The 15125-nt window shown below is 42.7% G+C and overlaps 1 protein-coding gene across 1 annotated transcript in view; it reads right to left on the bottom strand.

Moving 5' to 3' along the window:
• NPHP3 (nephrocystin 3) overlaps nucleotides 1-15125 on the bottom strand; it is a 51987-nt gene that overhangs the window by 21345 nt on the left and 15517 nt on the right. Inside the window, exons 10-16 of the mRNA XM_014578611.3 lie at nucleotides 12258-12361; nucleotides 11095-11209; nucleotides 9888-10031; nucleotides 9281-9378; nucleotides 8650-8752; nucleotides 7946-8028; nucleotides 1713-1851 (exon numbers count right to left, since the gene is read on the bottom strand). Of these exons, the coding sequence (XP_014434097.2) occupies nucleotides 1713-1851; nucleotides 7946-8028; nucleotides 8650-8752; nucleotides 9281-9378; nucleotides 9888-10031; nucleotides 11095-11209; nucleotides 12258-12361 (786 nt within the window). The remainder of the gene's footprint in view (nucleotides 1-1712; nucleotides 1852-7945; nucleotides 8029-8649; nucleotides 8753-9280; nucleotides 9379-9887; nucleotides 10032-11094; nucleotides 11210-12257; nucleotides 12362-15125) is intronic.

The following is a 15125-nucleotide window of genomic DNA, read 5'->3' as shown; positions in this document are numbered from 1 at the left end:
AATCTTAGATCCTATCTCTGGAGTGTCTGTGGATCAATATCTTAACAGACAAAGCACAAGATGTACTACCAGATAGTGTCTAGTACAGAGCACCAAATCATACTAAAAAAACAGGATGACTGGCTCCATAAACATCTGTCTATAAAGTATAGGAAAAAAAGTTACGCTATTATGGGAACTTCGATCTGAGAGGCATACGATAGAAGGCTCATGCTGACAGTTCTACAATATCCTCAGAATTTCTAAAATTATTGATGATCATTTCCTAACTCAAGAAGTGTAGCATTCAACATACAGGAATTTTATATTAGACCGTCTCTTGACAGTTAAAGAGAACAAAGTAATGGAACTGATGATATGGGACTCAATAAATACAGAATTTAAGTAGGGTAATCTAATATTTGACATGGATTTATGAAGAACAGATCTTGTCAAAGCGACAATATCATTTTGATTAAATTATAGGTGTGGATGATAAAGATAATAGTTTTGCTATAATATACTTAGACTTCTATAAGGCATTTGACTTGGCACTGCACATTTTGATTAAGAAATTAGAATAAAATAAAACCAACCTGGCACACACTGCATGGATTAAAAACTACCTGATAGATCTAAAAATGTAATTGTAAATGAAGAATCATTGCTGAGCAGGTGTTTCTTGTGGAATCTCCCAGAAACTGGTCCTTCACCCCATGCTATTTAACATTTTTATCAATGCTCAAAGAGAACACAAAATCATCTCTGTTAAAATTTGCACATGACAAAGACTGTTAGCCAAATTGCTAAAGAGTAAAAAGAACAGATCATACAGTATAATCTGGATTGCCTAGTAAACTTGAGTATAACGAAACAATATGTACTTTAATATGGCTAAAAGTAAAGTTACACATCTAGGAACAATGAATGCAAGCCATATTTGCAGGACGTGGGGCTCTATCCTGAGAAGCAATGACTGAAAAAACTTGCATCATGGTGGACAATCAGTCAAACATAAGCTTCCAGAACTACACTGTGGCAAAGGGCTAATGTGATCTTTGGTTGTATAAAGAAGGGACTATCAAGTAGGAGAAGCATTTATATTATCTTTATAGGTAACACTGGTGTGAGCACTGCGAGAATATTGCACCCTGTTCTGGTGTCCACAGTTCAAGAAAAATGTTGATAAACTGGAGAGAAGAGCCACAAGAATGACCAAAGGACTGGAAAACCTGCTGCCTAGTGAAAGTCTTAAGGAGCTCAATCTATTTAGTTTTTCAAAGAGAAAGTTAAAGGATGACTTGATCACAGTTTACAAGTACCTACATGAAGAACATAACTTTGATAACAGAGGGTTCCTCAATCTAGCAGACAAAAGTAAAACAAGATCCAACATATGAAATAAGATGCAAATTTTTAACAGTGAGGATGAATAACAATTGGGACACTTTAACAAGGGTTGGAGAGGATCTTCCATCAATGGAAATTTTTAAATCAGATTGGACGCTTTTCTAAAAGATATGCTTCAGTTCAAATAGGAAATAAAGGAAATCCTGTAGCCTGTATTCTGTTGTAGGTCAGATGAGATAATCACAAAAGTGGCCTTATAATCTATGAACCTATGAATCACCAACACCCCAGAAATACTTCTTTTAAAAATTTAATTCACAGAAACTAATCCAGAAGGAAGACAACATGTGTCTTCCAAAGTTTCTATTACACTGTTTCCTTACCTCTTTCATAAGGTGTTTATCTTTATCATTCAACATGGACTTCTGAACTAATTGCAAAACAAGTCTGTATAATGATACCGTATCTTGACACTGGAAACACTGTTGAAGGATTTCATCAATATTTCCTGCACTCCCAGCACTGAGAGAATGAACAAGAAGAGCTTTTTCAGTATGTTAAATTTGACACCAAAAATGAATTTAAGCCATTAAAGAGCTTCATCTTGTGAGGTACTAAATGCCCTCAGCTCCTAATAGATTCAGAAGGTGTGAAGCACTTTGCAGAATTAAGACCCCAAAGAGCTTAATACCTGTATAGACAAACTGTAATATTTTAGTATTGGTCTAAGAATACAAGTACAATGATAGTAAAAAGTCCTATATGATTTGCTTAAATTTTTCTATGCTTCTATGATTAGACAATGTTTGCTGCAAGGTCTTGCTTCATGTTAGCTTTACAAATTAAGTCGTACTGTCTGCATTAAAAACTAAGCTGTGTCTTCCAGTAACTAAGTAATCCTTTGTCTGAAACTCTCTTCAGAATTGTTTGGTGTGAGTGGAGGCTGTGTGTAAGTGTGAAAGCTATCACATAATGCACAGATGATCAAGTGGGAACCTTGAAGATAACCAGGAAACATACACTCTCTGTCTCTTGCTTCTGTTTCTCTGACTCAGGGTCCTACCGGGTCCGAAGCAGCTCCTCCTTCCTCTGGCTACGGGGGTCTTCTGCCAGGTTGATGGTGATCCGCACTGGCCGCAGGGTTTAGCAGCTATCCCGCTCCATTCCTGTCCCCTTCCTCTGCGGCGGGCAGTCCTTTTGAATGGACTCGCCGCCGGTGGGAACATCCTGATGCACCACGTCAGGGATGACACGATGTTCTGTCCTGCTGCGCTCACTTCTCTTTCCCATGCCCCCTCCTAAAGCGGCCACGCGCCAGCGGCCTCACTCCGGCCACGCGCCAGCGGCCTCACTCCGGCCACTTGCGCGCCACGGCCTGTCTCGGGCGGCCTCCCCTGCCTTCTGGGAAGCCGGCAGGGGTGGGCTCAGCCTGAGTGCGGGTTGCCCCAGACTTGTCACATGCTTTTCCCCCTTTAGGGGTCCACCCCCCCCCCCTTCCCTCTCTGCTATCCTTGAAAAGAAATCTGCATTCTGGTGATTTTTCCCCGGCTGGTGGACTACCTCAAAGCAGTATGGCTGTAAGGCTAAGTACCACCTCATAATACGTGGGTTCGCATCTTTCATCGATTGTAACCACACCAAACGGGCGTGATCTGTTATTAATCAAAGTTTATTGCCCCACAGGTAATATCGTAGGAGTGCTACCACCCACCACTGCCAGGGCTTCTTTTTCAATAGTTGAATATTTCTGTTCTCGTGACAGCAGTTTCCGGCTGACATACAGTATGGGGCGCTCTTCCCCTTGACTCTCTTGGGTCAATACTGCTCCGAGGTTGACTTCAGAGGCGTCTATATGTAGGGAGAAAGATTTTTCAAAGTTAGGTTGAATCAATACCGGGACCCGTGTCAGTTGATCTTTCAACTTTTGGAAAGCTCTCTCCGTTTGAGGGGTCCATTGTACCTTTAGCGGGCTTGAGTGTTTTGTTAAATCAGTTAGCAGGGCGGCTATCATTGCAAACTCGGGCACGAACCTCCGGTAACAGCTGGTTAAACCCCAAAACTGCCGCACCTGTCTCTTTGTCACGGGGGCTGGATAATTTTGGAGTGCCTCAATTTTACTCAGTAAGGGTTTTCGTTTCCCCCTTCCTACCGTATACCCCAAGTAGGAGACTTCTTGCTGTCCGATGTGGCATTTTTTTGGGTTGGCTGTTAACCCCGCTTCTCCCAGGGTGGCCAATATCGCCTCTAGATGTTGCAAGTGGGCTTCCCAGGTGGTACTATAGATTTTGATATCATCTATATAGGCCGCAGCATAGCCCCAGTGTTGTGCCAATAGTCTGTCCATCACGCGTTGAAATGTGGCGTCCACCCCATAGAAGCCGAAAAGCATCATCATGAATTGGTAGAGCCTGAAAGGGGTGGAAAACACGATCTTTTCTCGGGCATCGGGATATAGGGGGATCTGCCAATACCCTTTGGTCAGATCTAAAGTCGAGATGTACTGGGCGTGACCCAGGAGCTCTAACAGCTCCTCTACTCATGGCATGGGGTACGCATCAAAGTTAGAGATTGCGTTGACTCATCAGAAATTGATACAAAAAGCACACTGTTCCATCTGGCTTTGGCACCAACACGATGGGACTACGCCATTCGCTGTTGGACTCCTCGATGATCCTCCACTTCCCCACCATCTGCAATTCTCCCCATACCATGTCCTATCATCAGGCTTTCGCAGGCCACCCACTTTTTCAGCAAGTTAACGTGGAAGATCTGGGTGTCTTTCTTTTTCCCAGAGAGACGCACCTCGTAGTCTACCTCTCCGACCTTTCGTAGTCCTCGAAGGGCCCTTGCCATTTTGCTAACAGCTTCGACTCTCAAGAGGGCAACAATAGCAGTACCCGGTCTCCCGGTTCAAACTGCCGTGCCCTATCAGATCTGTCATAATATCGGGTTTGCTTCTTTTGGCTCTTTAGTAGGTTCATCTTTGTGAAGTCTCCCAGGCGGCATAACCTTTCTTGCAGCTGTATGATGTACTGCACTGTGCCCTGGCATCTGGTTGCCTGCTCCTCCCCGTCCTCCTTCAGTAGGTCTAGTATTTCCCTGGGTTGTCATCCATAAGGTAATTTAAAAGGGGAAAATCCAGTGGAGGCCTGGAGCATTTCCCGGATGGCGAATAGCAGGGCTGGCAGTAGTTGGTCCCAATTCCGAGGGTCGTCCGTCACAAAGCACCGTAACATGGCCTTCAATGTTTTGTTAAATCTTCCCACTAGGCCATCCGTCTGAGATGTGCGACGGCTCCCACGTCATCTTTTTCCTGCGTACTAGCTCATCTCGGACTAAAGTTTGTGCCAACCCGGAGTCTACCAATGCCTTGGCGGGTCTGCCATCTATTTGGACTGTAGTTACCACTCTGGTGCCATCTTCCAGATCCCCAGCCAGGCCCATTACCACCCAGTGTCTAAGGATGCAGTCCATCAGAGGACGCTCCCTCCTGAAATGCCCTTCTTGACTGTACTGATACCAGGCCCCTCATGTGGGCCCCTCATGTGGTGGGTCCTTTCCTCTCTCCTCCTTCTTTAGACTCTTCCCCTGTTCCTTCCTCCGTCTGTCCTTCGAGCAGTTTCCCCAACCAGATGGGAGCCAGTTTTTGCACGTCGCTCTGCCCGCTCCGGGGAATTACCAGCATCTCCCATCCGTCCTTCCTCCAACTGGGGTGGACAGCCCCTACCTTCTTTACCGACATAGCTTCCTTCCTGCTCAACTCTTCCATCCCTTCTGCAGCGAGGTGGGCCTCCATTACTGCTATCACCTCACTAAGGGTGGTGGGTTTGTGTTTACACACACACTTCTGGCCTTCCGTGGGCAGAATTTGGATGAATTGTTCTAACACAATCGCCTCAGCTACCTGGATACCTGCCTTTTGCTCCAGCTCCAGCCAATGCCAGGCCACCTCCCGGAGTCTTTGGGCCACCGCTCGAGGTCTCTCCCCTGGTGCAAAGTGTTCCTGCCAGAATCGTTGGCGGTAGGTCTCTGCTGTTATCCTGAGCTGGTCTAGGATTGCCTCTTTCACTTTGTAGTAATGGAGGACATCTTTGCCTGACAGGCTATGGTAAATCATCTGAGCTGATCCCGACAGGTAAGGTGCTATAAGGGTGGCCCAGTGGTCTTCGGGCCAGTGAGTGGCTGTAGCTACTCTCAAAAGTTGTAAGGAATGCCTCTGGGTCGTCTCCGGCTCCCAACTTGGAGAGCCACAAGGGTAGCTGTAAGTTCCCACTAGCGCTTCCTTCCCCAGCAATCCATTGTCCGCCACCTCCTCTCCTCAGGGTATTCGATTGCTGCAGCCAGCGATCTTGTTGCTCAGCCAGTTCCCTCAATAACAGTCTTTGCAGCACCTAACATTGGGCCACCAGCTGTTGGATTAACTGCAACTGCTGCTTTTGTTGCTGGCGTTGGCTTTCACTTACCCATTCCAGAAATTTATTAGGCTCCACACTGACAGTTTGTGAGTTCAATAATTGTCCTGTCTTGACAAAAAGCTCAAAGATAACACTTTATCCCTTACTGGGTGTGGCCCCCTGCCTGTGGGATCGTACCCACATTCTCCACCACATGTGACGGTTTTGCTACTATCCTGGGCCCCGAGCCTGCATTTGGGAGGTGGGTCTGGCTGCTCCACCATCTTTTACAGTACTGTATGGGCTATGCCTGCGCGTTGAAGTCACTGGTCTCTGAAGTTCCTTAGAGATGTGCCTTCTTGGCACTGGTCTCACTGTCCCGATATACCCTCGCAAGGGGAGGTACAGGGACCCAGACCCTCCCTCTCCACTGGGTTCCAGCCCAGGGCCCTTAGGTGCAGGGGTCCGTTCCCACTACACAGCTGAAGGGGTGACTCCCCGAAACTCGTCAGCCCACGGGTGCCAATACCGTCGTGCCCTGGGCTGCTTCCTACTCTCGTCTCTGTCTCTCGCTCCTGTTTTCCCGACTCAGGGTCCTACTGGGTCCGAAGCGGCTCCTCCTTCCTCTGGCTCCGGGAGTCCTCTGCCAGGTTAGTGGTGGTCCGCACTGGCTCTGGGGTTTACCAGCTCCGGGCTCCCACCGCTGCTGTCCCGCTCCACGTCCATCCCTTTCCTCTGCGACAGGTGGTCCTTTTGAATGGACCCGCCGCCTCTGAGAGCGTCCTGATGCATCGCGTCACGGACGACATGGCATTCTGTCCCTCCGTGCTCTCTCCTCTTTCCTCCGCCCCCTCCTAAAGCAGCCGTGCACCGGCAGCCTTGCTCCGGCCGTTTGCGCGCCGCGTCCTGTCTCGGGTGGGCTCCTCTGCCTTCCAGGAAGTCGGCAGGGGTCGGCTCAGCCTGAGTGTGGGTTGCCCCAGTCCCGTCACAATGCGCTATGTTGCTTTTCATGTTATACTTTCAATAAATGTGGCGTACTGTATTGCCTTTTTCTCTGAAAAAGATCCCATGTGCTTCTTATAAGCATGACACCTGGACACATCTACCAACTAATATTAAATAATCATAATAAAGCAGGCAATGGAATGAGAATAAGAACATCGTATCATGTAAAAAGACAGAAATGTAAAACGGGATGCTGCTATTTTAATACATTCATAAGGAGTCTCTCCAGTACCAACTACAAAGCAAATAGTTAAACAATAAAGATTAAACAGCAATTGTAAAGCCACCAATTACAAGTATCCTTCCTTAGAGTCTCTAAAGTCAGATTGCTGGTCTTAAAGACGATATGTGCTAGATCAACCACAAGTTGCTGTACTCAGTTATATGCATTGATACAGTAGGAAACATGAATCCTCTCCACTTGCAGGAATCACAAGATGAAATTTTATGTCTTGTATTGTGCAGAAGGTGAGACCAGAAGATTATAGTGGCGCTTTTCTGGTCTTCAAATCTTATGGGCTCATCTATAATGGCCCCAAAGTTGAGACTACGTGGGTGTGAAATGTTCTGTTGTAACTATCCTGTGTAGATACTGCTTGCACAAACAAAAAGGTACTTAGTTTCTGTTAGCATAGACTTGTTTGAAGAATAGTGCATGTTAATGTAGTAGAGATCTTTTAGTTCACACTCGCAGCAGCATTCTCATGGGTCATTTACAGCACAGCACCAGTGGATATTGGAGTTTACATCCCCACAGTGCACACTGCTGTAGACATAGTCTACACTGCTAAGCATCAGGTACATCAGTAAACCCAAAAGCCCACACACAAAGCTTCCCAATTAATATTTGAAAAGGGAATAAAGGGACTGACAACTACAAAAAGAGCAGTGGAACAAAAGGATAGAGAGACCGACCTTGATTTGGTCCTTGGATTCATAACAGGGAGAGGATCATATACATTTATTCAGGTTCAGTGGGTAGAGATTCCCATTTTGATGCTAAATGTTTGGGTTAGATCATTAATTCTGTATAGCTCTGTTTTCTTTTTTTTAAATGTTGAATGGGGAAAATAATTTCATATTTTCTTCTGCTAAAACAGTTTAATCTGAACAAAGAATAATTCAGTTTCAAATGAACATTTTCTGATACACTGATAAAAGCAATTTGTATTTCTTAAAACTACAGACTCACACAATGGCAGGTCATCTCAACTTACCTAGCAATCATTTTGCCCAATAGAGTGACATATAAAGCATTGCAAGTTGTGGCAGAACGACAATGTTTCTCAAGTTTCTTCTCCTAAGACAAGTTTAAACAAACATTATAAGCCAATGTAATACTAAGCGCTCTGAAGAGTTAAGAATTTTGACACTAACTCACAGATTGTGGATGTTAAAAATGCACATCATAACAGCACAATTAGTGTACAAAATGTTGTGCGTTTTTCCATGAAGTGGGATACCTACATGGAGTGGGAAGCTTCCTTTCAAGTTAAGGATTAAATAGGGCTAGATCATCTCAGGAGACGATCAGCACCTTGTTAAGATTAGACTCTATGGATAGGCTTCAAAATGCTTGCCTTGGACATGTCCACACATTTTTACTGCAAATACATACTATACTAAAACAGGAGGACATGCCTGCAGAAAGATGGGTATAAGTATCAGTCCCTTACTCATTATTTATACTAGTCCATTTGAATTTAGCGATATCTGCTTATGGATAAAAATATTTACACCAAATCCTGTTCTGGAGTAGAATTTTGTAAAATGGCTATGATTAACTAAATAAAAACACATTTTTTCTTGTTTCTGAAACATTAACAAAAATAAGTGTTTCTCAGCTCATTTTACCTCTCCACATCTTTATTGAAATTTATACTAGAGTAAATTACTTTCAACAGAATTACAGCAGACATACCTGTTCTTTGGTCAATTTAATATTGGCACAGCTACATACTGCACTAATGAGAGATTTCACATCCTTAGAACTCAGTGGTTCCAGATGAAGAGTTGGCCATAACCTTTTAGTGAGAGAGAACAAAATTACATTCAGCTCCAGTAAAATAGTATGTGAAAGAAAAGATATCCAATTACTTGAATTGGAAAAAAAAAGAAGATATCAATGCAGAAGTCTGAAACTACACTCTTTTGCTGTTAAAGGATTTTAATAATACAAAATCACAATTCTGTTTTTAATCTTACCCTATAATGGCTGACTACATCAAAGTACTAGAAGCCCACAAGTGCATATGTCAATGTTTAATATGCTTTATAATATGCTTTATAATATGTGCAGTCTGGAAAATCCAAATCCAAAGTTCCTATCTGTCTCTATATCTAGATACACACACACACACACACACACACACACACACACACACACACACACACACACACACACACACACACACACACACACACACACACACACACACACACACACACACACACACACACACACACACACACACACACACACACACACACACACACACCATAAGTATATTCAAACCCAGGCTATTTTGAAACCTCTCCAAAGAACAACATACCTCCATGCCTGCGGACATGTTTCCACATTCACGGATACAATCACCCTCACATTCACTGGCAGGGGGTCTATCAGCCATTTCATATGTTTTTCAGCTTGCTTAAAAACAAATTTCAGACAATTAATTCAAAAGTGATTAAAAACAAATTATTATCATCTCATTAACTGTTTAGCCCAGTAAGAACAATCTTATTGCTTCTGTTCTTTTAAAATTATTCAGGACCATGCTTTTGATAAAGAGCCAAACTCTCCTTTCTTGTGCACCAGTGTGGTGACAACTTACATAGTTGGCATAGTATCATGTAGAGTTTTGCCAATTGACGACTGCACATGTACCCAACCCACAAAGCATTCCACAATCTTGGAGCCCTCAGTAGATAATGCAATGAGATAGATCAAAAGGCAACATCTAGCAAATTCCAGAAATACCAAGTTTTTTGGCTAACACTAATGATAAATTAATCTATCTAGTTAAATAGCAAATTATTTTCTATATATTTTCACTTATAGCAAGCTTATTGTTTTACTGTCTCACTGTCACTACTAAGCTGCTATATCACTTCTAGTTTGTTTTGCATTTATAAAGGCCAAGCAGGCTGGAAATGTACCTGTATTTGGTCAATAGAGTCAATAATTATGATAATGCTGCCTTGATGACGAGCAGAAAGTTTTTCCAGCCAGCGAGGAAACTCTTCCAAAAGCTTAGCTGGATCCAGCGTTAAAGGTGACACTAACCAAGAATGCTGCATGAGCTGCAAAATTATAAACATGCATAAAAATACTCCATCTTAAAGAATGCTTAGGAGATTAGGGGAGTGGGACAGAAAGAGACAGGGGGACATAGGACAACATCATTCACTTCTGGGAAGAGGAGTCCAACCAAGCCCATACAAGTTGTTTTCCCTTCTCTGCATATAAGGAGAAAGAAATTTAAGAAAAGAAGGATTTTTAAAAAAATTGGTGTGTATTTAATTTTAGATGGACAATATCAGGTTAAAAACCCCCCACCTGGGGAATAAGAGAGGTGGAAAATGTATAAACAAAAATGTGCAGGCTTTTAATAACACAGTAAAGAGTTGATTTCACTTTTCTGAAGGGCTCAGTCCTATGAGGTCCTGAGTGCCCTCTTTTGAAGATAAAAGGAGCTCAGATCCTGGCAAGATCAGACCCCTAATTTATTCCACCCATATCAGACACGTATTTCTAAAACAATTTAAGATATTAACGCAATAGTCCAGCTACAGTGTGGTCTAACTAGCAAATGCAGCTTCAGGTTTTTCAGTACACAAACAGAATAGAAATCACCTGCTTCTTTCCTTAGCCAGATGGCAGGACACAATAAAAAAGCTTATGAGAGCTTTCTTTATAAAACAATCAATATTTTCCACTGGAATAATAATTGATAATGTAATTATTAAAAGCTCCAGAGATGACATTTTTAAAAATTCCTGATCGATGATCAACTCAACAAAATAGAGTAAATCATCACAGCCCTTCAAATTCACAGATATCTGCTTTTTATCCACAGGTATCTGCATCCATGGCTCATTTTTGTGGATGTGATTGCAGATGCAGATACACATTTTGTATCTAGATCCCAACAAATTTGCAGATATCCACTTTTATCTGTGGGTATCCACGGTTCATTTTTGTGGATACAGATGTGGATATAAAAATTTGTATCCGTGCAAGGTTCTATAAATCATCATCTGAATCTCTGTGATTTGGCACAGATAGGTCCATGAGAACTTTTAAAATAGATTCATACACACACAAAATAATAATGCTACACATACTAAACAATAACAAGAGTACCTTTAAAGTAAGTCGTTTGATTATTAGTGCGGATTCTGAACTGGTAGACATGGGCCTCCCAACAAAATGATAGAGAATTAGTGTGTTTGGTGAATGCTTCTGTTGCAGTTGAATCCTAATGAGGCAAAAAACCCACACATACACACACATTTCAAATAGCTCACATTTTGCAAATATATTCTTATTTCCAATAATTATTATCGTAGATTTGTCAATTGTAAAATTATACATCTTAGTTTGGCATGTGCAGTATATACATAATAAAATAAGTCAGACAATTTATCATCCATAATAAAATATTTTACATCTGAATTTTCATTTTTGGTCTCCATTGGACTAGAGCAGTGTTTCTCAAAGTGCTCCGTGAGCTTGCTTTGGGAAAGCCGCTAGTGGGCCTGCACCGCTTTATTTACCTATTGGGGGAAAAGCCACAGAGCCTTGTGGCTGCCATTGGCTCTGGTTCGCCATTTCCAAACAAGGGGAGCTGTTGGAAGTGGCGTGGCCCCGGCTGATGCTTCCTGTGGCTCCCCCTGGGCTGGAAACAGCAAACTGTACCCAATGCGAGCCAAAGGCTCCATGGCTACTAACCCTTAGGTAAACAAAATGACCCTACAGCAGCGTTCCCAAAGCGGGCCCCCAGAACACTTTGAGAAACACTGGACTAGAGTGGACACATCCACTACATTGCTTGGGGAAGGGAAGAGAAGGGTAATAAGTGATCTGGTGGCATCAGCTTTCAAATGTTACTAATCTGAATTCTGCCAATTTATTTTATGGCTGCAGGTTCAAGCATAGATCATAAGTGACTATAAGATACACTTCTGCAATATGTTTCTGGGTTTGGATTCCCATTTCCATGTACCTCAATGGGGGAATTTAACCGAAGTGAAGCATTTCTTTGTGACCTCACACCCCTCACTTTCAGAACAATGAACTGATTCTTCTGTAAGGATTCTCCATGGCACTGTCCCCTCTGGGCTGTAACTGGTTACTAAAAAGGGGAATAACTATTCAAGTGTTAATAAAAAGAGAACTAAACTTTACAGGGTTGCTTTTGGAACTTTCAGTATTTTCTAATGTTGGTTTCTCCAGCTACCAATCTGATATTGTGCTAGTCTTGTTTCAGGTACAGTTTTACAATATATTAACCATTTAAAACATACCATTTTGATAGGAGAAGGGATTTGCCAGAGCCCGGTCCTCCAGACACAAGAAGAGGTGGGATAGGTGCTGGGGCTGCCACTAGATCATTTAGACGTTCATAATACTGCAAACACAACAATTCAAGTTACAAGGGCCCCTGTATTAAAGAAATACACATACTGATTAATTCATATATTGATTAATTCAAATACTGAAACACACCCTTAACTTTAGGAATGTTTACTCCCATGGAGTTCAAGGAGACTATAAAACAAAATACATGGATATAGAGACAAAATGGTTTTGTTTTTGCTTTTTTTTTTTTAAATGGGAAAGGAACAATGGAAAGTGCTATAATAACTAAAAACTACAATTTAATACCTCTTCCATAAAAGTTTAAAAGTAGAAAATAATTTTTAAAAATTAATTTGGCATGAATTTGTAGTACTAGTAAATGTGAATGACTAGTGTCACTAGTAGAGGAAGATCAAGTACAAGGAAGCATATAATTCCCCCTGCAACTCTGCTATCATTCTGCAACTTTGGCCAGCCAGATCCCAGTTGCCCTCCAGACTCGGGTTTCATGAAAAATGTATTGCCAACTGGACTAAATTATTGTGTTGTAATGAGGTGAGCAAATGTCCATTAGGGACGAGAGTGAGACAAAAATTCATTTTGACATGTGACAAGGCAAATGTGAATGTAGATCTCCAAGAAAGGAAGGATGGTCCAGTAGTTACTGCATGGCTGTGTCTAGACTGGCCAGTTTTTCCGGAAAATCAGCCGCTTTTCCGGAAAAACTTGCCAGCCGTCTACACTGGCCGCTTGAATTTCCGCAAAAGCACTGACTTCCTACTGTAAGAAATCAGTGCTTTTTGCGGAAATATTATGCTGCTCCGTTCGAGCAAAAGTCCCTTTTGCGCAAAACTTTTGCGCAAAAGGGCCAGTGTAGACAGCTGAGATTTGTTTTCCGCAAAAAAGCCCCGATCGCGAAAATGGCGATCGAGGCTTTTTTGCGCAAAAGCACGTCTAGATTGGCCATGGACGCTTTTCCACAAAAAGTGCTTTTGCGGAAAAGCGTCCGTGCCATTCTAGACGCTCTGTTCCGAAAATGCTTTTAACGGAAAACTTTTCCGTTAAAAGCATTTCCGGAAAATCATGCCAGTCTAGACGAAGCCCATAGGTTTAATTCTCTGCTGTGCCAAGACTTCTGTGACACCTTGGGCAAGTCACTCAGCCTCTCTCAGTTACCCATCTCTAAAATGGGGAAAATAGCACTGCCACACAGGGTGTTTTGAGATAAATACAGGCACTCAGATATTATATTGATGGAGGCCACACATAAGTAATTATGACAGATAGCCAAGGACAAAAAGATAGTACTCTAATATTCCATGCCACCTATTTCTATAAGCAGTTAGACTTGATCATATGGAACTGGCTATTTTTAAAAGCTACAAATTATTACAGAGCCAGAGGTGCAGAATAATATGAAGAATAGCAGAGCACATTCCTTACAATTCCAAGAAAAGGAATCATCTCTATGTAACTTTTTAAATTCCATTTCTAAAATAAATTAGACAAATTTGCTGGAAAAACAGCATTTAAACTTCTCTCTTCCAGTTTTCATCTCTATTGGAGGCAGCAGGTCAGACAGTGTTAGGTCTGCTAGTAATGTAAGGGACTCAATCTATAATGGGAAATGGACAGTTTTCCAGGACTATCTCCCCACATTCATCCCTACCATTACATTTTTGCATGCCAAAACCCCGTGGAAGAGATTCCCTTCCACTACAGCCTGAATGCTGCTGTGGCAGTGTAGGCCAGGAGGTTCTCAAACTTCATTGCACTGCGACCCCTTTCTGACAAAAAAAACTTACTACATGACCCCAGAAGAGGAGACTGAAGCCTGAGCTTACCCAAGCCCACTGCCCTGGGTGAGGCAATCACGGGAGCAAAGCTAAAGCCCAAGAGCATCAGATACAGGCAAGGGGACTGTAACCGGAGGCACAATGCCCAGGCCTGAAGCCTTTTTACCTTAGCTTCGGCCCTGGGTGGTAGAGCTCAGGCTTCAGTTTTAGCCCTGGGCCCTAGAAAATCTAAGCCAGCATTGGAAACCCCATTAAAATGGGGTTCCAATGCTTTTTAGGGTCTCAACCTACACTTTGAGAACTGCTAGTGTAGAGGACCCATAAAAGCCCCTAAGTCAGCGGTTCCCTCAGTACAGGCACCGCACAGTTGACGGCTCACTTAGATCTTATCTACACAAAGAAATTGTACTACTAATTATTCCCATCTGATGTTAAAGTTGTACAACTCCTTGGTGTGAATGCAGTTATAGGTATCTGGTGTTGCTTATTCCTGTAAAGAGTAGAAGAACAGCTGTTCTGGTATAAGACAGCTTTATGTTGCTATAATTAGGGGTTACATTGATCTAACTATTTAAGGGGAAAAAAAGCAAACCTTAACCAAAACAGTTCAATCAATATAAAAATTGTGGGTAGACCAAGTCTAACACAAAACCACTTGCAAGTCCCAGAACAGGGGGTGAGGTCATAGTGCATGGTACAACAGCCATTTTGAGAAGCTCCAAGTAACAAAGTTGCTCAAAGTAGGGATGTTAGTAGTTAACCAGTTAACCAGTGGGGGCTGCAGCAGCCCCTTATCCATCTTAGGCAGGGGGCTGCTCCAGCCCTTCAGGGCCTAACATGTATGGGGAGCGCTCCAGTCAGTCTGGAGCAGCCCCTATACCCAGTGGCAGCCCCTATACCCAGCCCCTATACCCTCCCTTTTAATTGGTTAATTGGTTAAACTTAATGTTTAACCTGTCTAACTAATTAAATGAGATTTTACATTCCTAGCTCAAAGGCATCTTAGGGAAAGCTGCT

This window comes from Pelodiscus sinensis, chromosome 2 (assembly GCF_049634645.1).
Source record: "Pelodiscus sinensis isolate JC-2024 chromosome 2, ASM4963464v1, whole genome shotgun sequence".
NCBI classification, from domain to species: domain Eukaryota; kingdom Metazoa; phylum Chordata; order Testudines; family Trionychidae; genus Pelodiscus; species Pelodiscus sinensis.
This window is presented reverse-complemented; position numbering and strand designations above follow the sequence as displayed.